The 21,495-nt window shown below is 28.6% G+C and overlaps 1 protein-coding gene across 1 annotated transcript in view; it reads left to right on the top strand.

Annotated features, from left to right (window-relative positions):
• LOC148312817 (UNC93-like protein) overlaps positions 1–21,495 on the top strand; it is a 96,981-nt gene that overhangs the window by 51,431 nt on the left and 24,055 nt on the right. Inside the window, exons 7-8 of the mRNA XM_088273444.1 lie at positions 4,518–4,674; positions 18,857–18,997. Of these exons, the coding sequence (XP_088129570.1) occupies positions 4,518–4,674; positions 18,857–18,997 (298 nt within the window). The remainder of the gene's footprint in view (positions 1–4,517; positions 4,675–18,856; positions 18,998–21,495) is intronic.

Below are 21,495 nucleotides of genomic sequence, written 5' to 3'. Positions count from 1 at the left end.
TTTTATATTGATATTATCATTAATTTGTTCGGAGATTTCCTCATTATGTAACTGCGATACTATTTCCATAGTATTTTTAATAATGATTTTTAGTTTTCAGAGTTGTGTGCTTTTCGATCTTATTGTATTCAGATTTGATGTTAATTAAAGATTATCACTTCTTTGTTGTGAATCATAAACATTCCTACATCTTGTTTTTAAGGAAAGAATTTTCGATATTCCCTACAGTGATATTATGGTAACGCCTTCAAAAGACTCTGTTTATTTCAGAAAAAAACAATATGTGATTTACATAATATATATTTTCCAAGAGCCCACCATTTTTTGGCTATTTTCCTTTCTTCGCTCTCAAAAAACATTGTGTCTATTCGAGTGACAGTGAAATTAAATATATACTCCTGGGAAAATATGTAATAAAAATGTATTATTTGCTTGGCATAAAGGCCAATAAACACGCAAAATCCACAAGGGCTAAAAGATTTCTGAAATAAACCCCCGTCTAGGTACCGACATATGTGTTTATATACTCTACCGGAAAAGCAACCTGGTTCACTTTTAAAATGTTTCTTTTCCCATAAGTGCTCTTACGCACTTTATTGCACGTAAATTTATGTACACGGACTTCACATCGTCCAACGAAATATGGTCAGATAAATTTGTCGGCGTACTCGCATTTTTTAGCCAAAATATATTTGAGAAATGTATGTGTATCCCGAAGGAATGATATCCCATTAATACTAGAGAAAAAACGGTTTACGTTTTGCTTCTAGGATTAAAAATATTTTGTGTGTTTTGACGTAGTAAGGCAGAAGCTTGATTGCCAAATTAGCTTTATTTTTGCCAACAGAAAAATGATTTTATTAAATATTTATTTTCAATTAATTTTAATCTCTAAATCCACCTTACTATCCTAAAAAGCGTTTGTAATTGTATTACTAAGAAGGCTCGCTCTCACGCCAGCTTATGATTTTAAGACTTTTAGTATTTTTCGAACCTAAATCTACCAAGAAAAATAAGCTTAATGAACCGTTTTTACTTTACGTATTATTTCTCAATTGATCTCAAATTCATTTACCACTTTCATTATTATTTTCGTTGCAAGTGAAACATTTTAATCTCTGAGTTGTACGAGCTGTGCAAACCTTTATTATATGTAAATTATATTAATTATAACGTCATTTATTCATTTTTATTTTGATATCTCAACATAGATGAAGAAGAATATAGAAGTAAATTTCGAAACATAGGGCTTTTTTTTAATTACTTAACGTCCAAGTGACCCTGAAATCTAGCTGCGGCTTATGCAACACCGTTTATCATGTCCCTACTCAGGCTTCAACTTTATAAGTTTCATAGCCTATTCCTACTTGTGAGTGGATTTATTCTTTATGTTTAAAGTTACTATAATTTCATATACTTCATGAGTGAAAATTTGAGGCAAAAACTCTCGCTACATAGTGCTTGAACCATATACGAGTATATATACATAGAAGTTCCGATAAATCGAGTAGTGTGGTTATCAATCATGGGTAGAATTAGTAAATGTTACACGTGGGTAAAATAATCACTTTACCAAGCCAATGACGGTCGTGAGCCCCGTAACTTCCATATTCTTCTTCATCTATATTGAGATGTCAAAAAAAAGAGATTATTTACTCATAATATTCTGAATGTGTCCAAATTTTCGTTCACGTATTCTAGATTTGCTACACTAAGAATTGTTTATTTTATTTTTTTTATTTACATCTCAACAAAGATAAAGAAGAAAATGAAATTCTGGGCATTTATATTGCTTCCAGCCTATTATCGGACTGTTAAAATTTTTCTTTTTTTTAATGGTGAATTCAATTAATTTGAAACGGCTCTGCATTCTACTCCGGTTATTTAAAGGATTATTATGTCAGCTGGCTGTCTGACTCGGATATCGAATAATACATTAAATAAACCTCTTAGTGCGTACTGCCCCAACCGTGGGGTCATAAAATACCAGGTCGGATAGCGTATGGCCACACGTTTTGGGGCGTGGTGATTATTTCAAATTGACAATTATTACTGAATATGTGCATGACATATGTTTTAATTATTTTTTGACATCTCAACATATATAAAGAAGAATATGGGAGATTGGCCATTTGCAGGCCTTACGACCGTCATAGGCTTGGTTAAGTGATCACTTGGTTAAGTAACCAAGTCTATAACTGTAGTAAACCCTGTTTAAACTTCCATATTCTTCTTCATCTGTGTTGAGATATCAAAAAATAATGTTAAAAATAACTCCTAATTGGAGATAATCTAGGTTTATGAACAATAATTTGGACACACTCAAAACGTTGTACATGTTTTAGATGTTGATATTCTATCTAAAAATTATGTTTCAAAATTAAAACATCACCCTGCAGGGTTGAAACCTTTTCATTAACATGTCACTACTCAAGAAGGTAATGAAGATCCATCATCTCAGAGTAAATACATATTGTTTTTAAAGGAAAAGTTAAAATAAGTAGTATAAGTAACATAATATTTTACAAAGGAGAACATTGACGATCAGTAACTAGGAGTAAAATAAAATTCAAAAAGCGTTTTATTGCCTGAAAAAAGTTCTCATATTTTATGAGTCAATTATTATGAATAAAGTACATTTATTATTTTAAAATATTAAAACAATTTTATGTCAATATCTTTAGGTGTCAAATAAAATAATGTAAACGGTTAATAATAAAAATAAATCAACTTAATTTATGCTTCAACCAGAAAAACGAGCAGCCGTCAAATAAAACATTATAATTACAATCAGACCGTGTCTGGATTCAATACCTATACACCGAATGCAAAACCTCGGCAATGATATCGTGGACCATATCGATATCTGGAATATGTTACTTCCCAACTATAAAACAATAATAATAACAATATTTCTGGCTAGTGCATAATTCTTTGTTTTACATGTTTACCCTTGTTAAGGTAATCACTATTCGAATCAAAAATATACTTTAAAAGAGAAAACATTATTTTGTCAGAAAGTATACAACATGTTATTTAAAATGTGCAAATTGGGTACGGTAAATAAAGGCCGCCTCCGTAGTGTAATGGTCAGCACGCTCGGCTACCGTTCTGGAGGTCCCGGGTTCGATTCCCAAGGGGGGTAAAATAAATATAAGTGATTTTTTCACAGTCATATTTATTCAATATTACCCTGGACTGGTACCTGAAGCGGAGGGCTGATCACCTTTCATTCATGTGTAAACCATCAAGATAACACTGCGTTTATATGACGCAGTGCCCTATGCACCATTGGGGTGGATAAGGGTTTTATTTTTATTAAATAAAGGAAAAGTAAAAGTTAATGATTAAGACATAAAATTACATGGCTTCAAAATTAATTAAGTCCGGTTTAATTGATATCCTCACTCTCATAATGTGTAGTACAACACATGACAATTTGTGTATTCCTAGAATTGGTTCCCATAGATTAAGGCAGCTTCTCTGATCATTAAAGCGAATCCTATTATGTTGGTATGAATCTCTTACAATGCAATATGTCTCAGCAATTCCTAACAATATACAATTGAACAAATTATTCCATTTCTGTAAACACTGTGACACTGCCACACGCTATTCAGAAACTCGTGGTAACCAAAGATTACTTACGTCTTATTTGCACAAAAAAGTTACATTGAACAAATTTCTTCACTGAACATCAAACAAAAATCTCTATAACTAGTGTATTTTTTATTGTAGTAATACAATAAAAGAAAAAAACGCTATCTTCAGAAGATGCTACAAAAAACTTTACCCTATTATTTTTTTTTAAATAGGTACTTTTTGTACAAAAAAATGAACACAGATCGAAATCACTCTTTTTTGATTTTTATACAAGACTTCTTTACTCTTCTTCATCTACGTTGAGATATCAAAAATATTAATTATATATTTTTTCAAAATCTAATACATACCTCTTATGATCAAGAGAACATAGGTTATTATGCATTAAAGATGAACAACCTGCTTTAATGATTCACAAATTCATTATCTTTGTATTTAATTTAAATATAAATTAAAAATTCATTAAAGGAAAACGTAGGTGAGTAGATCTGAAATAAATCGTATTATCGGCAGCCATATCGTATTAGATTGCATGTCGTATTCAATTTTCTTTAATTTATTTAAAGAGTTGGCGTTTAATTTGTAGAACTCTATTTTAATTTATATATTTAATTTTTAAATCATAAATATTAATAAAATAATATTATCGGACCGTCAGTCTATTTAGTCTTCACAGTAGTTTTGAAACGCCATAACAAGGCGAAACAATGTGTTTTTATTAACAAAATAAAAATTTATTAGAAAATGAGTGTATGATTTTAATATTTAATTCATAAATTTTCTCTCACATAATTTTATAAATAAATATTTTAAAACGTGTCCTTGGCACGAGAAACCTCAAACCTCAATAAGGGACTATTATTGTAATTTGCAATTATGTAAATTATTATTAAAAAAATAAATATATTTCTCAGGTATGCCAGTAACAGATTGAGTAGACCCAAGGTATCGGTCCTGAAGAGTCTGATGGCCACACTAAGGCAGACAGCAGACCCGTACCAACTCCTTTTGCTTCCAGCAACCGTCTTCATAGGAGCTGAGCAAGCCTTCCTGGCTGCGGAGTTCAATGCCGTGAGTAATTCATTTTAATGACCAATAAAAGCACTCAAAAAGAGATTTGTACAATTCAAAGCAGTGATTTATTGGTGATTTGGAGTTGGTGCGTTCTGATATATTCGCATTAAAATTACTAATAGAGAAAAAAACAGCATTTTCAACCAGAAGTAGTGCCTTAATCGAATTCTTTATGTGGATGGAAAAATTTATGTTTTTTATAATTTATTTTTCCCGACCTTTTTTGTAAGTGGGAAAATACATAAGATAGGGGAGCGTACATAATATAGGGATTTAATGATCGAAAATATTATTTCGAAATATTGATTATCAAACGACACACTAAAAACCGTATCCAATTAGAACATTTTGAGTGTGTCCAAATGCTTGTTCACAAATATGGATTATCTCCAATTTTAGGAGCATTTTTCATATTATTTTGCGACGTGTGTAAAGTGATCACTTAAACCAGCCTATGACGGTCGTCAGCTTCGTAAATGCCCAGACTTCCATATACTTCTTCATCTATGATGAGATGTCAAAAAACAATATCCAATTAGATTACATTTTATAAATATTTAAAATTTGTTCATTATCTCAACTGACACATCAATATCCTTAAGATCAACTTTTCATTTTTGCTAACTTTTCCCATTTTATTTTCCACTATCTATTTTATTCATAGTTTAGTAATTATCAATTTCCTAATCGTTCGTCGTCAATATTGTGTAATAACACTAAAAAAAACTCTATCTTGTGACTTTCAGTTTCCGTAGTTAAACTCATGAAAGAATGATCATACCAAAACCGGCAGTTGTAAAGAAGAGTTTTTGAGTGGTATTCTATAAAGCGAATGATGAATGATAAGGAGAGTGTTGTAATATCAAGGTGTCCAACGTTAGTGCTTTGATAATCATATTCACGAAAACCATTAAAAACGTTTCAATTCACATAAATTCATAAATTAACTAACTTTATCATATGTTCTTTAATTATGTGTATAAAAGATGGTTTATTTTTCTTTACTCAGAAACGATATTATTGAGAGGCAAAACCTCACAATCACTTCAAATAATACATCAAGCACGTAGCCCTGAGTAAGCTCATTCATGGCACGCTTAACCCTACAAAAAGGAAAGGTTGAATATAATAACATTTGGTATCCACTCAAGATGACCGCACTCCTGTCGTACAAGGACCGTGCGGAGTTTGTGAAAAGATTTCTCATTTTTTCCCCTTTCAACGAAAGTGTTTAGAGTGTCGGTCAAGAGAATGTATACAATGCGAAAAGTGTCGAATTTTTGTAAACAACATTATGTTACTCATATTTCCATCACGCCTTTTTCCTGCAGAAAGGGTGGAATTCTCAAATGTCTATTCTGGCATACCTACGCTCCTAGGTTCCGTAGCCCCTGTTAATTAGAGCTGAAATTGCCAACCTTCGGGGCACGTACTGGTACCAGTTCGCGTTTCAAATGGCAACGGGTCGCAAAAGACTTTTAAAACCATTCTTATGCCGTTTTCGACATCCGATCTGTATGAAATACGGTAGCAACCAAAACAAAACAATGAAATAAACTGGAAATAAGCAACAAGCTTCGGGTATCATTGTTCTCCCAAAGTCTCCAACGTAATTTTTTAGGGTCCACCTTGTGGGATCCAGTTCTTTCACGTGATCTATAATATCCTCTTCTTTGGTTCTTTTCCTGTTATCTTCATTTTTTTATTTTATCGATCAGTCTTTAACCAAGCATGGATCTTTCTATGGATCGCTGTGTGCACTTAAGCTTCTCTGCGTTTTTCTTTATCAAAGCCATCGTCTCTAGTGCATATGTATTTTCATAAATTGATTCGGCAGTCATGTGTATTCACTGGCAACATGCAGGATTCATACTTTTCTTTTTAGACAAGTCAAAATCCCCTTATTATCGTTCTCGTGAGTTAAAATATTAAATCACTTTTTATTATTTTTTGGTGTAACTTTATTTTATTTTGAAGTCATTTTTATAAATAATTAAATTAATGTTATAAAATCGAAACAATCCGAAATATAATATAAGCAATCAACGTCTACCTCTTTAGAGGGCAGCGGAAAAATAATCATACGTTTACTGGTCCGCGAAATAAAAAGGCCTAGAACCACTGCTTTTCAATATTGAATAATTGCGTTTTAGGTTCAGAATCATTAATTTAATAAACATCTCGCATAGAATATTCATTGACGTGTTTATTGCTAAGAAGCAATATATTCCAACCAACCGAAAACACACTAGGGTTGCTGGTCAATGTTTTAATCTTTTACAGACGTTTAAAATTAGAGGGCAGATAGTGCTTTTACATTTTAAAAGTGCTTTTCATAAAATGATAATAGAAGTGGGCAGTTCTGAAATAAATTGCATCATTAAATCATGTCGTATTTGATGACAATTTTCATTCATTATAAATTTTTTAATGAGCCCTCGGTACGGTAAAACTCATTGAGGGCACATTATTGTAATTTGTATTTAGGTTTTTGATGAAATCAATAAATAAGAGTACGCAATAAATTAACAAAAATATTTGATACGAATAGCAAAATAAACAAAGTTCTTATTGTCAATAAACTTCTTCTTTTTCTATGCCTTATCCTCACCCAACAGTGCAAAGAACGTGATTGTAAAGAAACAGTATAATATTGATTGTTAAATAAACGAAGGAAAAGTGATCAGCTTTGCGCTTCAGATACCAGTCCAGGGTAATATAAAGTAAATATTAGAGTGAAAAATCACTTCTGCTTTTTTTATCGTCCCAATAATCGAATGGTACCGGGACCTCCAGCTTGGTAAACTAACGCAAACAAAAGGACTTAAATTTATATTTTGCGTTCGTTGTATCCTACAGAGTGACGACATTTTACTAACGTCTGTTCAAAAACTAAAGGTGTGTTCGGGTAAAATATTCTTATCATAAAGTAATCTACTTTATAACGTTTGTACATGCCTCGCATAAAATTCATCTTTAGTACATATCCTTGATTTCAACGCCTCTGTCATAGGGATTTCGGTTAAATGAACGCAGCGTCGACCTGTTTAAATATTTCCTTACCTAATAAGGATACACTGTAAACTGTAATAATTTTGGTTATGTTATGGTTTACTCATAATACCTTCTTGTATGTAAACAAAAAAATGGCATATACCATGGGTATGTTTGAGGAAGTGCATGAATGTGGGAGAGGCGAAGATTTTTTTCAAAGACAGAGTGGTGTGATGTTCCATTCTCGCTGCCTACCCCTGTGGAGAAATTATCATATATAGTTAAGGCAATTTTGTATGTTTGTCTAAAGAAATTGTTCTAGTAAAATTTTGATGGAGATCTGCATATTTTATATAGACCATTTTTCAGACACTGGCCGCCTTTGCTACCTACTGCTTATTATATAATTGTTCTGTTTTACAAATGAATTTATGTGTAATATAATATTCGCACCCCAATGGTACATAAGGCACTGCGTCATACAAACGCAGTGTTATCTTGATCGTGTACTCATGAAGGAAAGGTGATTAGCCCTCCGCTTCAGGTACCATTCCAGAGTAATATTGAATAAATACAAGAGTGGAAAAATCACTTATATTTATTTGACCCCCCCCCCTAGGAATCAAACTCGAGACCTCTAGAACGGTAGCCGAGCGTGCTGACCATTACGGAGGCGGACAATATATGTATTCAAGAATTAATTCCTTACGTAATATGCTTATCTGAAGTGTACAACGCCACATCCAACCGTCTTAGAAAATGCGTTTACCGTCATAGTATATAGTAGTTTACATACGCTGTTGGTTTTTGTGTATAAGCGCATTGTCAATTTAATTTTATCTTTACGTACCTACGTTGAGTGTCACGTGGCATCAAAAGACCGCATATGGTTAGGGTAGGAATTTTCCTTTCAAATTCCTTAGACTGAGACAACGTTTGTATATCCTTACAATGTATATCCTTATAAGAGTATGTCTCCAAGTGGAGTGCAATTTGATATAATATTATGCTAAAGGAGGTTAATATCGGGTTAAGTTGACTTCATTTAAAAGACACGTTCCAGGTTAAAATTTAAATTTCAAACATATTCAAATAAAACTTAGAGCGAAGAAAAGGTTAACGCTTAATTTAACACGTTTTTCATTAACATTTTATTTTTCAACTTATCTTAAGTACCGAAAATAACCTAAAAACTTGTCAAATGACATCTTTTTGATTTAATTATCTTTAACCTTTTACTTTTTTTTATTTCTTTTCGAAAATCACTCAATTTAAATATTAAAATACCAGTACAAATACTTTCCCTTTTGCATGGATAGAAAAATGAGCGAATATTAGAAAATCCATATAAGAAAATATCATTATATATATTTATATTATATTATATAATAAATATATATATATATATATATATATATATATATATATATATATATATATATATATATATATATATATATATATATATATATATATATATATATATATATATATATATATATATATATATATATATATATATATATATATATATATATATATATATATATATATATATATATATATATATATATATATATATATATATATATATATATATATATATTTATATATATATATATATATATATATATATATAAATATATACATATATATATATAAAGATATATATATATATATATATATATATATATATATATATATATATATATATATATATATATATATATATATATATATATATATATTTAAATATATATATATATATATATATATATATATATATATATATATATATATATATATATATATATATATATTTATATAAAGATATATATATATATATATATATATATATATATATATATATATATATATATATATATATATATATATATATATATATATATATATATATATATATATATATATATATATATATATATATATATATATATATATATATATATATATATATATTTATATATATATATATATATATATATATATATATAAATATATATATATATATATATATAAAGATATATATATATATATATATATATATATATATATATATATATATATATATATATATAAATATATATTTAAATATATATATATATATATATATATATATATATATATATATATATATATATATATATATATATATATATATATATATATATATATATATATATATATTTATATAAAGATATATATATATATATATATATATATATATATATATATATATATATATATATATATATATATATATATATATATTTATATTTATATATTATATATATATATATATATATATATATATATATATATATATATATATATATATATATATATATATTTATATATATAAATAAATATATATATATATATATATATATATATATATATATAAATATATATTTATATATATAAATAAATATATATATATATATATATATATATATATATATATATATATATATATATATATATATATATATATATATATATATATATATATATATATATATATATTTATATATATATATATATATATATATATATTTATATTTTGTCCGCCTCCATAGTGTAATGGTCAGCACGCTCGGCTACCGTTCTGGAGGACCCGGGTTCGATTCCCAGGGGGGTAAAATAAATATGAGTGATTTTTTCACTGTAATAGTTATTCAATATTACCATGGACTGGTACCTGAAGCGGGAGGCTGATCACCTTTCCTTTATGTGTAAACGATCAAGATAACACTGCGTTTATATGCCCTATGCAGTGCCCTATGCACCATTGGGGTGCGGATAAGGGTTTTATTATTATTGTTATATAAATATATATATATTTAGGTAAACAAAGAATCACAATCTTCGATAAGTGTTTTCTAAGCGATTGCGAATGGTGAAATCGTTTGTTATTCAACATGACAATATTATTCCTCGTGATGTTTACTTTCAACTTGAGCTTTCTAAGTTCGTACATATTATTGAAGCAACATTATCTCGAGACAATGCCCAAAGCACGTAAATGCAATGAATTCTAACGACAACATGCATATAAAGTACAAGAATTTAAGATTTCTAGCGCATAACATGGGTTAAAAGTTTTAGATAAAAGCTTTTCTTGAATTCAATTCAAATAAGGAAGAAATGTATTTTGATTGTGTTTTTTAGACAAGTTAACGGTGTGAATACAAACGTAGACCTACATACTTGCATATAGTTTTATTTGAATTTTAAAAAGACATATTTGAAGTACAAACATATGTGAAAAATGTGTGATTATTATTCAAATGTCCTATATTTAAGTGTGTTCTTATCAAATCTTTGTATTCCTACTCAAATTGTATTAACCACAAAAAGGATGTTTAATTTAATTTTTAAAACTAACATTTCACCATGGTAAAATAAAATAAAATTGTGTGAATTTGGCACTAAAATGACATATATTACATTCAAGTGTAAAAAAGATAAAATCAGTCGGTGACAGATCGTAAGCTCTTTTAATATCCTGACTGCGATAGAAACTTTTTGTTGTCTTTTGAGTTAAAAATATTTTTGTAAAATAATAATTGTACATAACCTCTCTACGGTTTCTAATATTATATTGTGTAACCAAGTTTAGTCATGCATATATTCAACTAAAACTTAAGCAATTTTTCCCTTAAGTAAAGTAAACTTTATCTAAACTACTTTTACAAGAGAAATATTGTATGGTAGTGGAATTTGTTCTTGGCACTTTATATGGTAGAATCTGTGTGTTTTCTTCCAAGTTTATTTGAAAATTTCACTTCAAAATATACATATCGCTCACTCCTTTCAACAACGTCATAAATCAAAAATCGTCAATTTCCAGTTGTACATGTTTTCGGAATGCCCAGAAAATGTACTATATCCCAGCAAAAGAGGCATTTTTAACTTAATATTTACCCGCTACAGGGCAGAAAGTGTTTTTTTTGCATTTTGAAGAAAAGGTATTGTTTAATATTTTTTTTAAATATACTTGATATTTTTCAAATGGAGAAAAAACCTTCAGGTTTTACTTAAAAAGATGTGTTGCAAAGTAAAAAGTTAAATTAGTGGCTTGATATTAATTTTAATACATTGTATTATATTCTTAAACTTTAAAAACGTTCTCCTGAAAAATCAAGTTTTTTGATTTATGACGTTCTTGAAAGGAGTGAGCGATATGAGAAATGCAAGTGTGATCTATTGTCATCTTTTCCTTGTTATGTCATCAGAATTTTCTTATTATTAGGCAATTCTCACATTGTTTACAGTCGTACTACTTTTTTTTAGATCTGCACGGTACCAGTAGGGAGAAATTTATAAACCATATCTTCTTATCTCTGTATCGATGAAAATATTTTTCATTAAGGCTGGGGACTCAATTTTACATTTGTACGTTTATCGTATTATTTTCATTTATAAGTGTTGATTAAAAATCAAAAGGTTGTAAACAATGGGACTTGAATATTTATATCGGATGTATGTTAAATTGGTTTTATGTTGAATTTATTGAACGCTGGTTTTTGAACTTGAGTTTAGTGCTTTAGATGGAGCGGAGCTTTTTGTTAGCTTAGCACTTAATGACTATTGAATTACTCAAGCTGCTTTATTTTAGGTAATAATTCGAGAATAATTTTCTGCTCTGTAATTCCCTTAAATCGTAACTTCATTCTTAAAACGTTTTTTTGTAAATTGTATTTCATTATGAGACTATTAACCCGTTTCAGATTATAGTTAAATCATTCATATTAATTCAACTATAATTTAATTTTTAACTTAAAAATATACATTTTGAACATCTTTTCTTGAAAGGAAAAGTGTAAAAAAAGTAATGAATATATTTATACGTATTATAAATATAAAAAAAATATGAGTAGATTTATCAACACTTATGATTTAAATAAATAAAGAAACCTGGGCAATTACAAAGCTTTTGATCTGTCATAGGCTGATTGAAGTGATCACTTTATACAAGTGTAACATTGACCATCCCACCCACGATTGACAACCATATAACTCAAATTTCGGATATTAAATTTATACTTCGATTGTAAGCATCTTGCTCATTCCACTTCTCTAGCACTATCTACGGTTGAATTTTTTTCATTAGTAGAAACCTTTTTAAATGTATGTAAGATTCATTCCAAATTATTTTAATTGCTTGAAAATTTGATTCAAAAGTTTTACAAAACATATAACTTAAAACATATTTTGACCAGCTATTTTTCAGAATATTTAAAGTGTAGCACACTCAAAATTTTGGTAACAATATTTTTGTTTATGGTGTATTCTTTGCGAACAAAATTTTGAATGACCAAAAGCCAAATCATTTTATTGTTAAATATTATTGTACAATTATAGTATGAACACCTTTTTATTATACGATGTACCTACATCTTTAAGTCTATTTCAAAATGTGGTAATAATATTTTTATACATGCTAAAAAATAAAGATTAAGTTAGTAAAACAATTACATACTAGAAAAAATATAAGTATATACTCGTATTTTTATCGCATCAATGAATACATGAAAAACGTTCATGTTAAACTCGGCTGAACTTCAAAGAGTTAATTCTGTTAGCTTGAAAGCTTAATTATGGAAATATTTATTACGTTTGCGAATGTTGTATGCCTTTCGACTCAAATATAATCACATTTATCGTATACTTAATCATTTAAGGAGCTTTTAAATATTCATTTTATTTTAAACTTCCAAATATTCCACCCTTTCGGTGAGCACCATATGCTGTTTAATTGGAACAAAGCGAGTTCATTCAACATACTTAATAAATTAATTCCTTTTATGTTTTAGGAAAAACCTTAGTATTGGCTAAAACATTAGATCTTCTACGTGTATTCAATTAATACAGCAGCGAAAAACGTTTCTTCTCTAAAATATATGGTCTTTGAACATAACGCTCATCTAATTTTAACTGTTACCGCATAAATTCAGTCGTGCATTGAATCATTGAGATTTCTGATATCGAGTTTTTTTTACGTTTTCCATCTAAGATCTTTTTGAGAGGGCGGTTCAACTTCTACTTCAAAGGTATTTCGCTTTATTCCACAGTAACAAATTATCTTATTCCGCTTTGAAAATAATAAATTTAACCTGTTTTTCGTCGATAAGAATTTATTTCTAATTAAGTCAAGAGCAACGTATCTTTCTCGTTTGATAACCATTTATTTATATGTCAATGATACATTTCTGTAAAGAATGTTGGTTTTGCTTCATAACATTATTTGTCAAATATATTTAATAAATCACTCATATGAACCAAAATATTTCAGACATCTCCTCAAAAGGTTTCACCTACATAATTTTTTTTAAAGTTAGATAGCTTTCTAACTAATGTATAATGTGTAATTTTCAATAATCAGAGCGATATTAATGTTCGATAATGGGTAGAATGGTAAACTTTCTATAAGTGTTTAAAGTGATCACACAAACCAGCCAAATACAGGATGTTACAAGCTAGCCTAGGCTTCCATATTATTTATTATTTTTATATTCTCAATATTTTTCATATTTATGGTACTTACTTTGTAGTTAGTCAATTTTACTTATTTATTTTTTTACAAAATGTTAATAATATTAGTATATAACCACTCGCCGTGAGTGAGGGGTTACAAACTAATATTATTAACATATTTGTAAAAATAAATAAATTATTTTCAGTTACTTCGTCTGTACTGAAACCTCTATAGAATATATTTATAAAAAATCTTCAGATAATGCACAGTGATTCTTTTAAACTCAACATATTATCAATATTATTTATATTTAATTTAATTTTTCTATTTATATTATTACGTATGAATCAAATGCATTACATCTCAAAAATAATATTTAAAAATATATGTACGAGCACATCAAATATTTGTATGTTCAAGAAAATCGGCAAGTAATACAAATATTTATTTACGAACAAGAGTTGGAAGTTTGTTTTTGTTTTAATTTTTTATTTATTTTTTATCTAACAAATAATTGCAATTTGCAATTAAAATAATTAATCCTTACTGGGTTTCTTGCGACGAGGGCACATTTTATATACACAATGTACTCGTATATATAAAATTTATAATTTTTTATAATTTTTCATTGTCACGCAATCAAGTAAGACGTGGCCGAATGATACGATCGATTTCAAATCAATCCAACTGTATTGTACAATTATGAATACCTATTTTGTACTTAATATCATTAGTAAATGACTTTAAGGATATTGAAAGCAGGTTAAACAACTTTATTGTATAATTTTGTTTCTCCAGCATATTGTTAAATTTGTTTCATAAATTGACTTTGACCAAACGATGTGCGAGTATGTGTGTTTTGGATTTTTTGATTCTCTGTGTTTTCAAAAAATAATATAATTTATTTGTGTTAATTTGTACTTCAACAAAAATAGCCTGAACGATTGTTGGTTTGAAATCGCAAAATCTCTGGACACTACGAAATTAAACTACCAGGGAGTCATAGAGCCTCAATTGATAAATAAGAGAACGCTTAAAACTAACAATCAAGAGAATGGTGATAGTTTCGTTCTATGAAATGCATTTTTCATATTTAAAATATCATTTTAATTCATTTTTACCGATAATTTCTAATGCCATTATCTCTGAGCTGAGTAATTGGGTCACTATGGTCGTGGTAGGTAATATTAAGCTGCAGTTTAGTTAGCGTCAGCGCATTTTATTGATGTACTTAATGGTCGAGTTTCAATTCCATGTCAAAAGCAATTTAAAAATAGTTTCAACATTTTATGCCGTAATATCATATAGCAATATGTAAGCAGTAAAGTCTTTTATTTTGCGATACTTAAATTTTCTTTTCAGATAATTTTATTGATCAAAAGCTAATAAAATCACTCTGCTTTCCGTAGGGGTTGACATAAATATAATATTTATATTTTTTGTATGTTAAAAGCATTGTTAGCTTTGTGGTATGGTAATATAACACTCTCTTTAACATTCATCTTTGTGTAATATTACTTTAATAAGCATTCGTGACTTCCGGTTCCAGAATAATCATTCCATCATCAGGTCATTAAAATGAAATAATTACGTTCTGACATTAATACAAATATTAAATTTTGAAAGACAGAAAGAAGATGAATCAATCACAATGGGAATATTTTTAAGAGTGGACTTGAAGATAATAAAAAAATATATCTTTTATTTACTGTGTTTTTTAAAGGCAAGCTTCGCCCTTTTTACGATCTTCATATATTAATACACACGATTGTTCCGATATTAATCTTACCTATCTTATCTCAAGGATATTGACATATCGTTTTCACCTTTTATTTTTCATCTACAATATGTTTAAGTCACACCCAAATCATCTACTTTTCTACTACTACTACTACTAACAACACGCCGTTTCTCCCGGAAGGCAAAAAGGATGGAACGCCCCCCCTCTGTCCTGACATACATACACTTCTCGCCTCCTTCACATCCATACACCTAGTCATACATGCCCCCCGATTACGCAGACTTTTAACACCACCAGATTTGAGATTCTGATTGATCTGATCGTCAAGTCTTTTACGGCCGTCCTCGTTCTGTTTTCCCACTCACATTCGCCACACATATTTTCTTAGTCATTCTCTCGTTATACATTCGCTCCACATGTCCATACCACCTTGAAGAACTCTTCCTTATCTTTTCAATTATTCCTTGCTTAGCCTTACATTCCTTTCTCACATCTTCGTTTTCTTACTTTTCTCAGCGTCGAATTACTGTTTCTGTTTCTCACAGTTCAGATAAAGGTCGTTGTAAGATAGAGTCTACGTCATTTTTAGATTTTTTAAGCTTTTTCCACTTATTTTATTTGAACAGTGACTGGGTTCATGATATCAGTTACGTCGAAATTCGGTCAGTGGTCAAATGATATTAAAGTGGATATTACCACAAAGTCGTTGTTTCATTTCATAAACTGCAGTTCTACCATAAAATATTGGTATAAAAAACTTGAATACAATACAACGTTTTGATGTAAAAACAGCTAAACTATTAAATTTTAACGGCATGGTATCATGGACTCATATTGTGCATGCATAATTTGTTTTTTTTTAATATTTTATTTTATTATTTTTTGGCAAATATGTACTTGTTTACAAATCTGGATCATCTTCAATTATAGGAGTTATTTTTCATATTATTTTTTGTCATCTCAACATACACAGATAAAGTATTTGGACACTCAACATGTTGTAAATAAATCAAGTGGTAACATAAGCTAAAATAATAAAATGAAAGGGATGTTTTCTGGCGTTTTTCATGTACCTATATGATGATAATCCAGGATTCGGACCTAGCATACAATGAAAGGGTTTCTGCTCAATAAAAAAGCATCTTTCATCTCACCAATAGACGTCTCTAGTGAAATTTTAGTAATTAAAGCACGATGTTTCGAAATTGGATCATATGTATAGAATTTGAAGAATTTGAGTAGTGTGGTTGTCAATCATGGGTAGAATTGGTAAATGTTTAACGTGACCATTTATTTTAGTCTGTAAAACGGGACATCTACCAGTTTTTTCGTAATAGTATGTATATTCAAGAAAATACATTTTTCATAGTTTGTATGTATTAATAAAAAGGAATTTCGATAAAGAAAATAAGAGGAAAAAATAATTTAAATATGAAAAAATGTTGTTTTATATTGGGACAGGCAATCTAAAATCGGGACGGTCCCGTTCAAATCTGGACGTATGGTCACTTTATGAATGTTACACGTGTATTAATAAATAAACCAGCCTATGCCGTAAATACCCAGACTTCTTCATCTATGTTGAGATGTCAAAAAATAATATGAAAAATAACTCCTATAATTTAAGAAAATCCAGATTTGTGAACGAGTATTTGTAAGCAATCAAAATATTGTACAAATTTTGTTTAATATGAAATTAATATAATATTTTATACATCCTGTATTTCTCTACTTTCTGAATATTTCCATTCAGGACAATACCGGTCCTAACCTTCTCTATAGAGTGCTGATCTATATCCACTAAACGCGCATTAGGTGTGCCTACATTTCCGGCTCACATTCGCTGATCTCGGTGAAAATCCATTTCAGCTTATTGGTGTATGAGAGTAAGAGCTCCCTTAGCCAATAAAATCTTTAGGGCGGCTCATTGAAATGTTTATAGAGAAATTCAAATACCCGTATCTCAATATCGAGTGTCTTATAACTATTCTAGACAGCTTTATTCTAAACTTGAACCTATTTGGCGCCAGCTTCAACTCGAAGGGGAATATAAAATAAAGATATTTATGGGCTGCATACATTATACAAAGTATTTTCAACCCTTAAAAATTATATATTTTTTAAATTTTATGTGTTTATATTATTTAATCTTTAAATATTTAAATGTCACACACACACAGACACACAAACCCTCATATACTCTCTATTTTCTCTCTTCATATACAACAAAGTATTTATAACATATATCGCTTACTCCTTTCAACAACGTCATATATCAAAAATCGTCAATTTTCAGTTCTGCATGTTTTCAGAATGTCCAGAAAATGTACTTTATCCCAGTAAAAGCGGCATATTTTTAACTTAATATTTATCCGCTACAGGGCAGAAAGTGTTGTTTTTGCATTTTGAAGAAAAGGTATTGTTTATTTTTATTTTAAATAAACTAAATATTTTTCAAATGGAGAAAAAACATTCACGGTTTACCCAAAAAGATCTGTTGCACAGTAAAAAGTTTAGTGGCTTGATATTTATTTTAAATACATGTTATTATATCTTTAAACTTTAAAAACGGTCCACTGATTTTTAATTATATATGATGTTATTGAAAGGAGTGAGTGATATGTGGAATTACTTAATTGGCTAATATTATTGTCAATTTGTGTCGGGTTGTGGTCCCGTGGTTAGTGTCGTGGACTCTTAAGTCAGAGTATCTCGGTTCAAACCCACTCTACCACAATTTGATACCTATTTCTAATGAGCCGCTTACGCTCACGGAAATAGTTTGAAATTGAAATATTTGTGTACATAATAAAAATACAAATATTTCTCTTTTTTTAAAAAAAATGTATGTTTAAACTGTATAATTCTCAGATAAATACATAAAAACAAAAAAACATAATTTTTTTTAAACATATTTTTTTAATAAATTGTGTTTTTTATAGGCGTTCGTGGCATGTGCTTGGGGAATTAAGAATATTGGTTTCGTGATGATATGTTTTGGAGCTTTCAATGCTATTGGTGCATTCGCTACGGGCGCTGCCGTCAAAATTACTGGAAGGTATCCTGTTATGATAGTTGCTCTGGTAAGTGAAATTAAACAATTATGATTACATTGCAGACTCAATTTTTACATTCGTTTACCATTGCAGGTTTTCATTAAACAAATGATAATAAATCAGTACTAACAATAAGTTTGTAAAAATAAACTAAATCGTGTAATATCAAAGAGAGTGAATAGTGTAATGAAATTAATTATTACCTTTATCCGCACCAATTGGTACATGGGCATTGCATGAGTTTATCTAGATTATAATTTGCATAAAGTCAATGTGGTTAATTTTGAGATTAATCATTGCAATCTATAATAAAAAGGGTTAAAAAAATACCGTTTTTATTATTTTATTGAAAATCCAGACAAAATATTACAATTTCCATTACTTAATTTCAATGTAAGGGCATTTTTAAGATTGGCTGGAATTTTAAATATAAAAAATAATAAAATAAAATACATTTGAAGGTCCCAAGAATTAACAATAAATATGGGAGTCAAACATTTCAATTTATCGTTCCAAACATTTTTAATTTGCTGCCGATGGAGGTTAAAGGTCTAAGTAAAATATGGAATAAATGAATAGGTAAATGATCAAGAATTAATTCTAGTAAAATTTTTAAATGTTTTTTTTCTCTTTTTTGCGTTTATATTATGTCAAAATAGATGCAAAAAATTAAAAAAAAAACGTATGTAAAAAGAACTCTACCGACAAGACACACAAGGTGGCTTGCTGTGTCTCTGCAAAAAATATTTGAAATATTTACAACGTTTTGAGTGTCCAAATACTTGATCACAAAATCTGGATTATCTCTAATTACAGGAGTTATTTTTTGACATTAATTGGAGATAATCCAGATTTTGTGAAGAAGTATTTGGACACACTCAAAATGTTGTAAATAAATTATCTGATCAAATTATAAGCTTTAATAATAAAAATGAAAATGGTATTTTCTGGCGTTTCTCATATGTGTGATTGTAATCCAGGATTCGGACCTGACATACTAATATAAGAGTTTCTGATTGATAAAAAGCTTCTTAACATCTCACAAATAGATGTCTCTAGTGAAGTTCTAGTGATTCAAGAACAAGGTTTCTAAATTGGTTCATATATATAGAACTTCTTGGAATTCGAGTAGTGTGATTGTCAATAATGGGAAGAATTGGTGAATGTTTCACGTGTGTAAAGTGATCACTTAAACCAGCCTATGACGGTCGTCAGCCCCGTAAATGCCCGGACTTCCATATTATTCTTCCTCTTTGATGAGATATCAAAAAAAATATAAGTATATATATTTGAAATATGTTTTTTTTTTTCATTTAAATAAATATTTACAGTTTATGTCAAAATAAAACAATTAAATTATTTTTATATATGTATATATAATATATACTCGTATGCACAACCAACAAGATTAAGTATCTAGTAGGAAGCTTTTCTAGCCGCAAGCCACTTGAATGAAAAATCGTTTCGACTGCCGATTCCACGATCAATGGGTTTGCCCTTAGGTCTAGCAGAGTAATATATTTGTGATGGTACTACATCTATTAAGATTTTGTGAGTGTATTGAAATAAATTGATCCTTGATTTATTATTTTGATTGGACTAAATAACAAGACACGACAACATTGCTTTACTAAACGCATTTAAACTATGAACCTAATTTTTTGTTTGTAAATAAAAATAATTCTTGACACTGGCAGAAACATCCTTTCACTGGGTGACTGCCAGATAAATAATTTTAAAAAAACATTGCTTTAGAAGAAAATTAGTATTTAAATATTTTTTTAAGAAAAAAATTTCAACACTTTAAAAATTATAAACGTTGTGATTTTTTCAAATATAAAACATCAAAAACATAAATTTATTATTATACAGTTTTTTTTATATATAAAATTTTAGTAATTCTTACAAATTGTATAATTGTATTTTAAATCGGCAAAAATAATTTACTCTCACGATTTATTTTAACATTATTTTTGTTATTTTATTTCATATGTTTTTATTTCTTAAAACTGAAAAACAGCTTTTAGAAGAAAAATTACAGTACTTACGAACATAAAATTTTAATTTAAAATTACAGTAGGTACAGCAAAAGTTACACAAAACTAGAAAAAAAAAACAAATGTATTTAATGTTTGTTATGTGATAGAAGTAAAGGAGACCGAGGAAAACTTAGAATGATAAATTGTTTCGAATATTTGAAAGTTATCAGGTCAGGAGTTGAAACAATCGGCGGGTATGTATGAGGAGATTCATGAATGTACATGAGGCGAAGATTGTTTGCAAAGACAGATTGGTGTGACGTTTTATACTCTCTGCCTAACCTTGTTAAGAAGTGGCGTGATGGTTAGTTTGTAATTTTAAATTTAATGCGCAAAAATCCTGCCTGTAAAAGCATACCCATTCTGTAATTCAGCATTTTTTTTAAATATATATATTTACATTTTTATAAGGAATAAATTTTTCTAAACTCTTGATTAACTTTTACGAAAGTTAATGAAGTATGATTTAAAATCAATATCAATTAA

Source organism: Brachycentrus maculatus, unplaced genomic scaffold, assembly GCF_059751285.1.
Source record: "Brachycentrus maculatus isolate JH-2025_06_01 unplaced genomic scaffold, ASM5975128v1 h1tg000032l, whole genome shotgun sequence".
In the NCBI taxonomy this organism is placed as follows: Eukaryota; Metazoa; Arthropoda; class Insecta; order Trichoptera; family Brachycentridae; genus Brachycentrus; species Brachycentrus maculatus.
The sequence above is the reverse complement of the archived record's forward strand: the minus strand, read 5'-3'. Positions and strand labels throughout refer to the sequence as shown.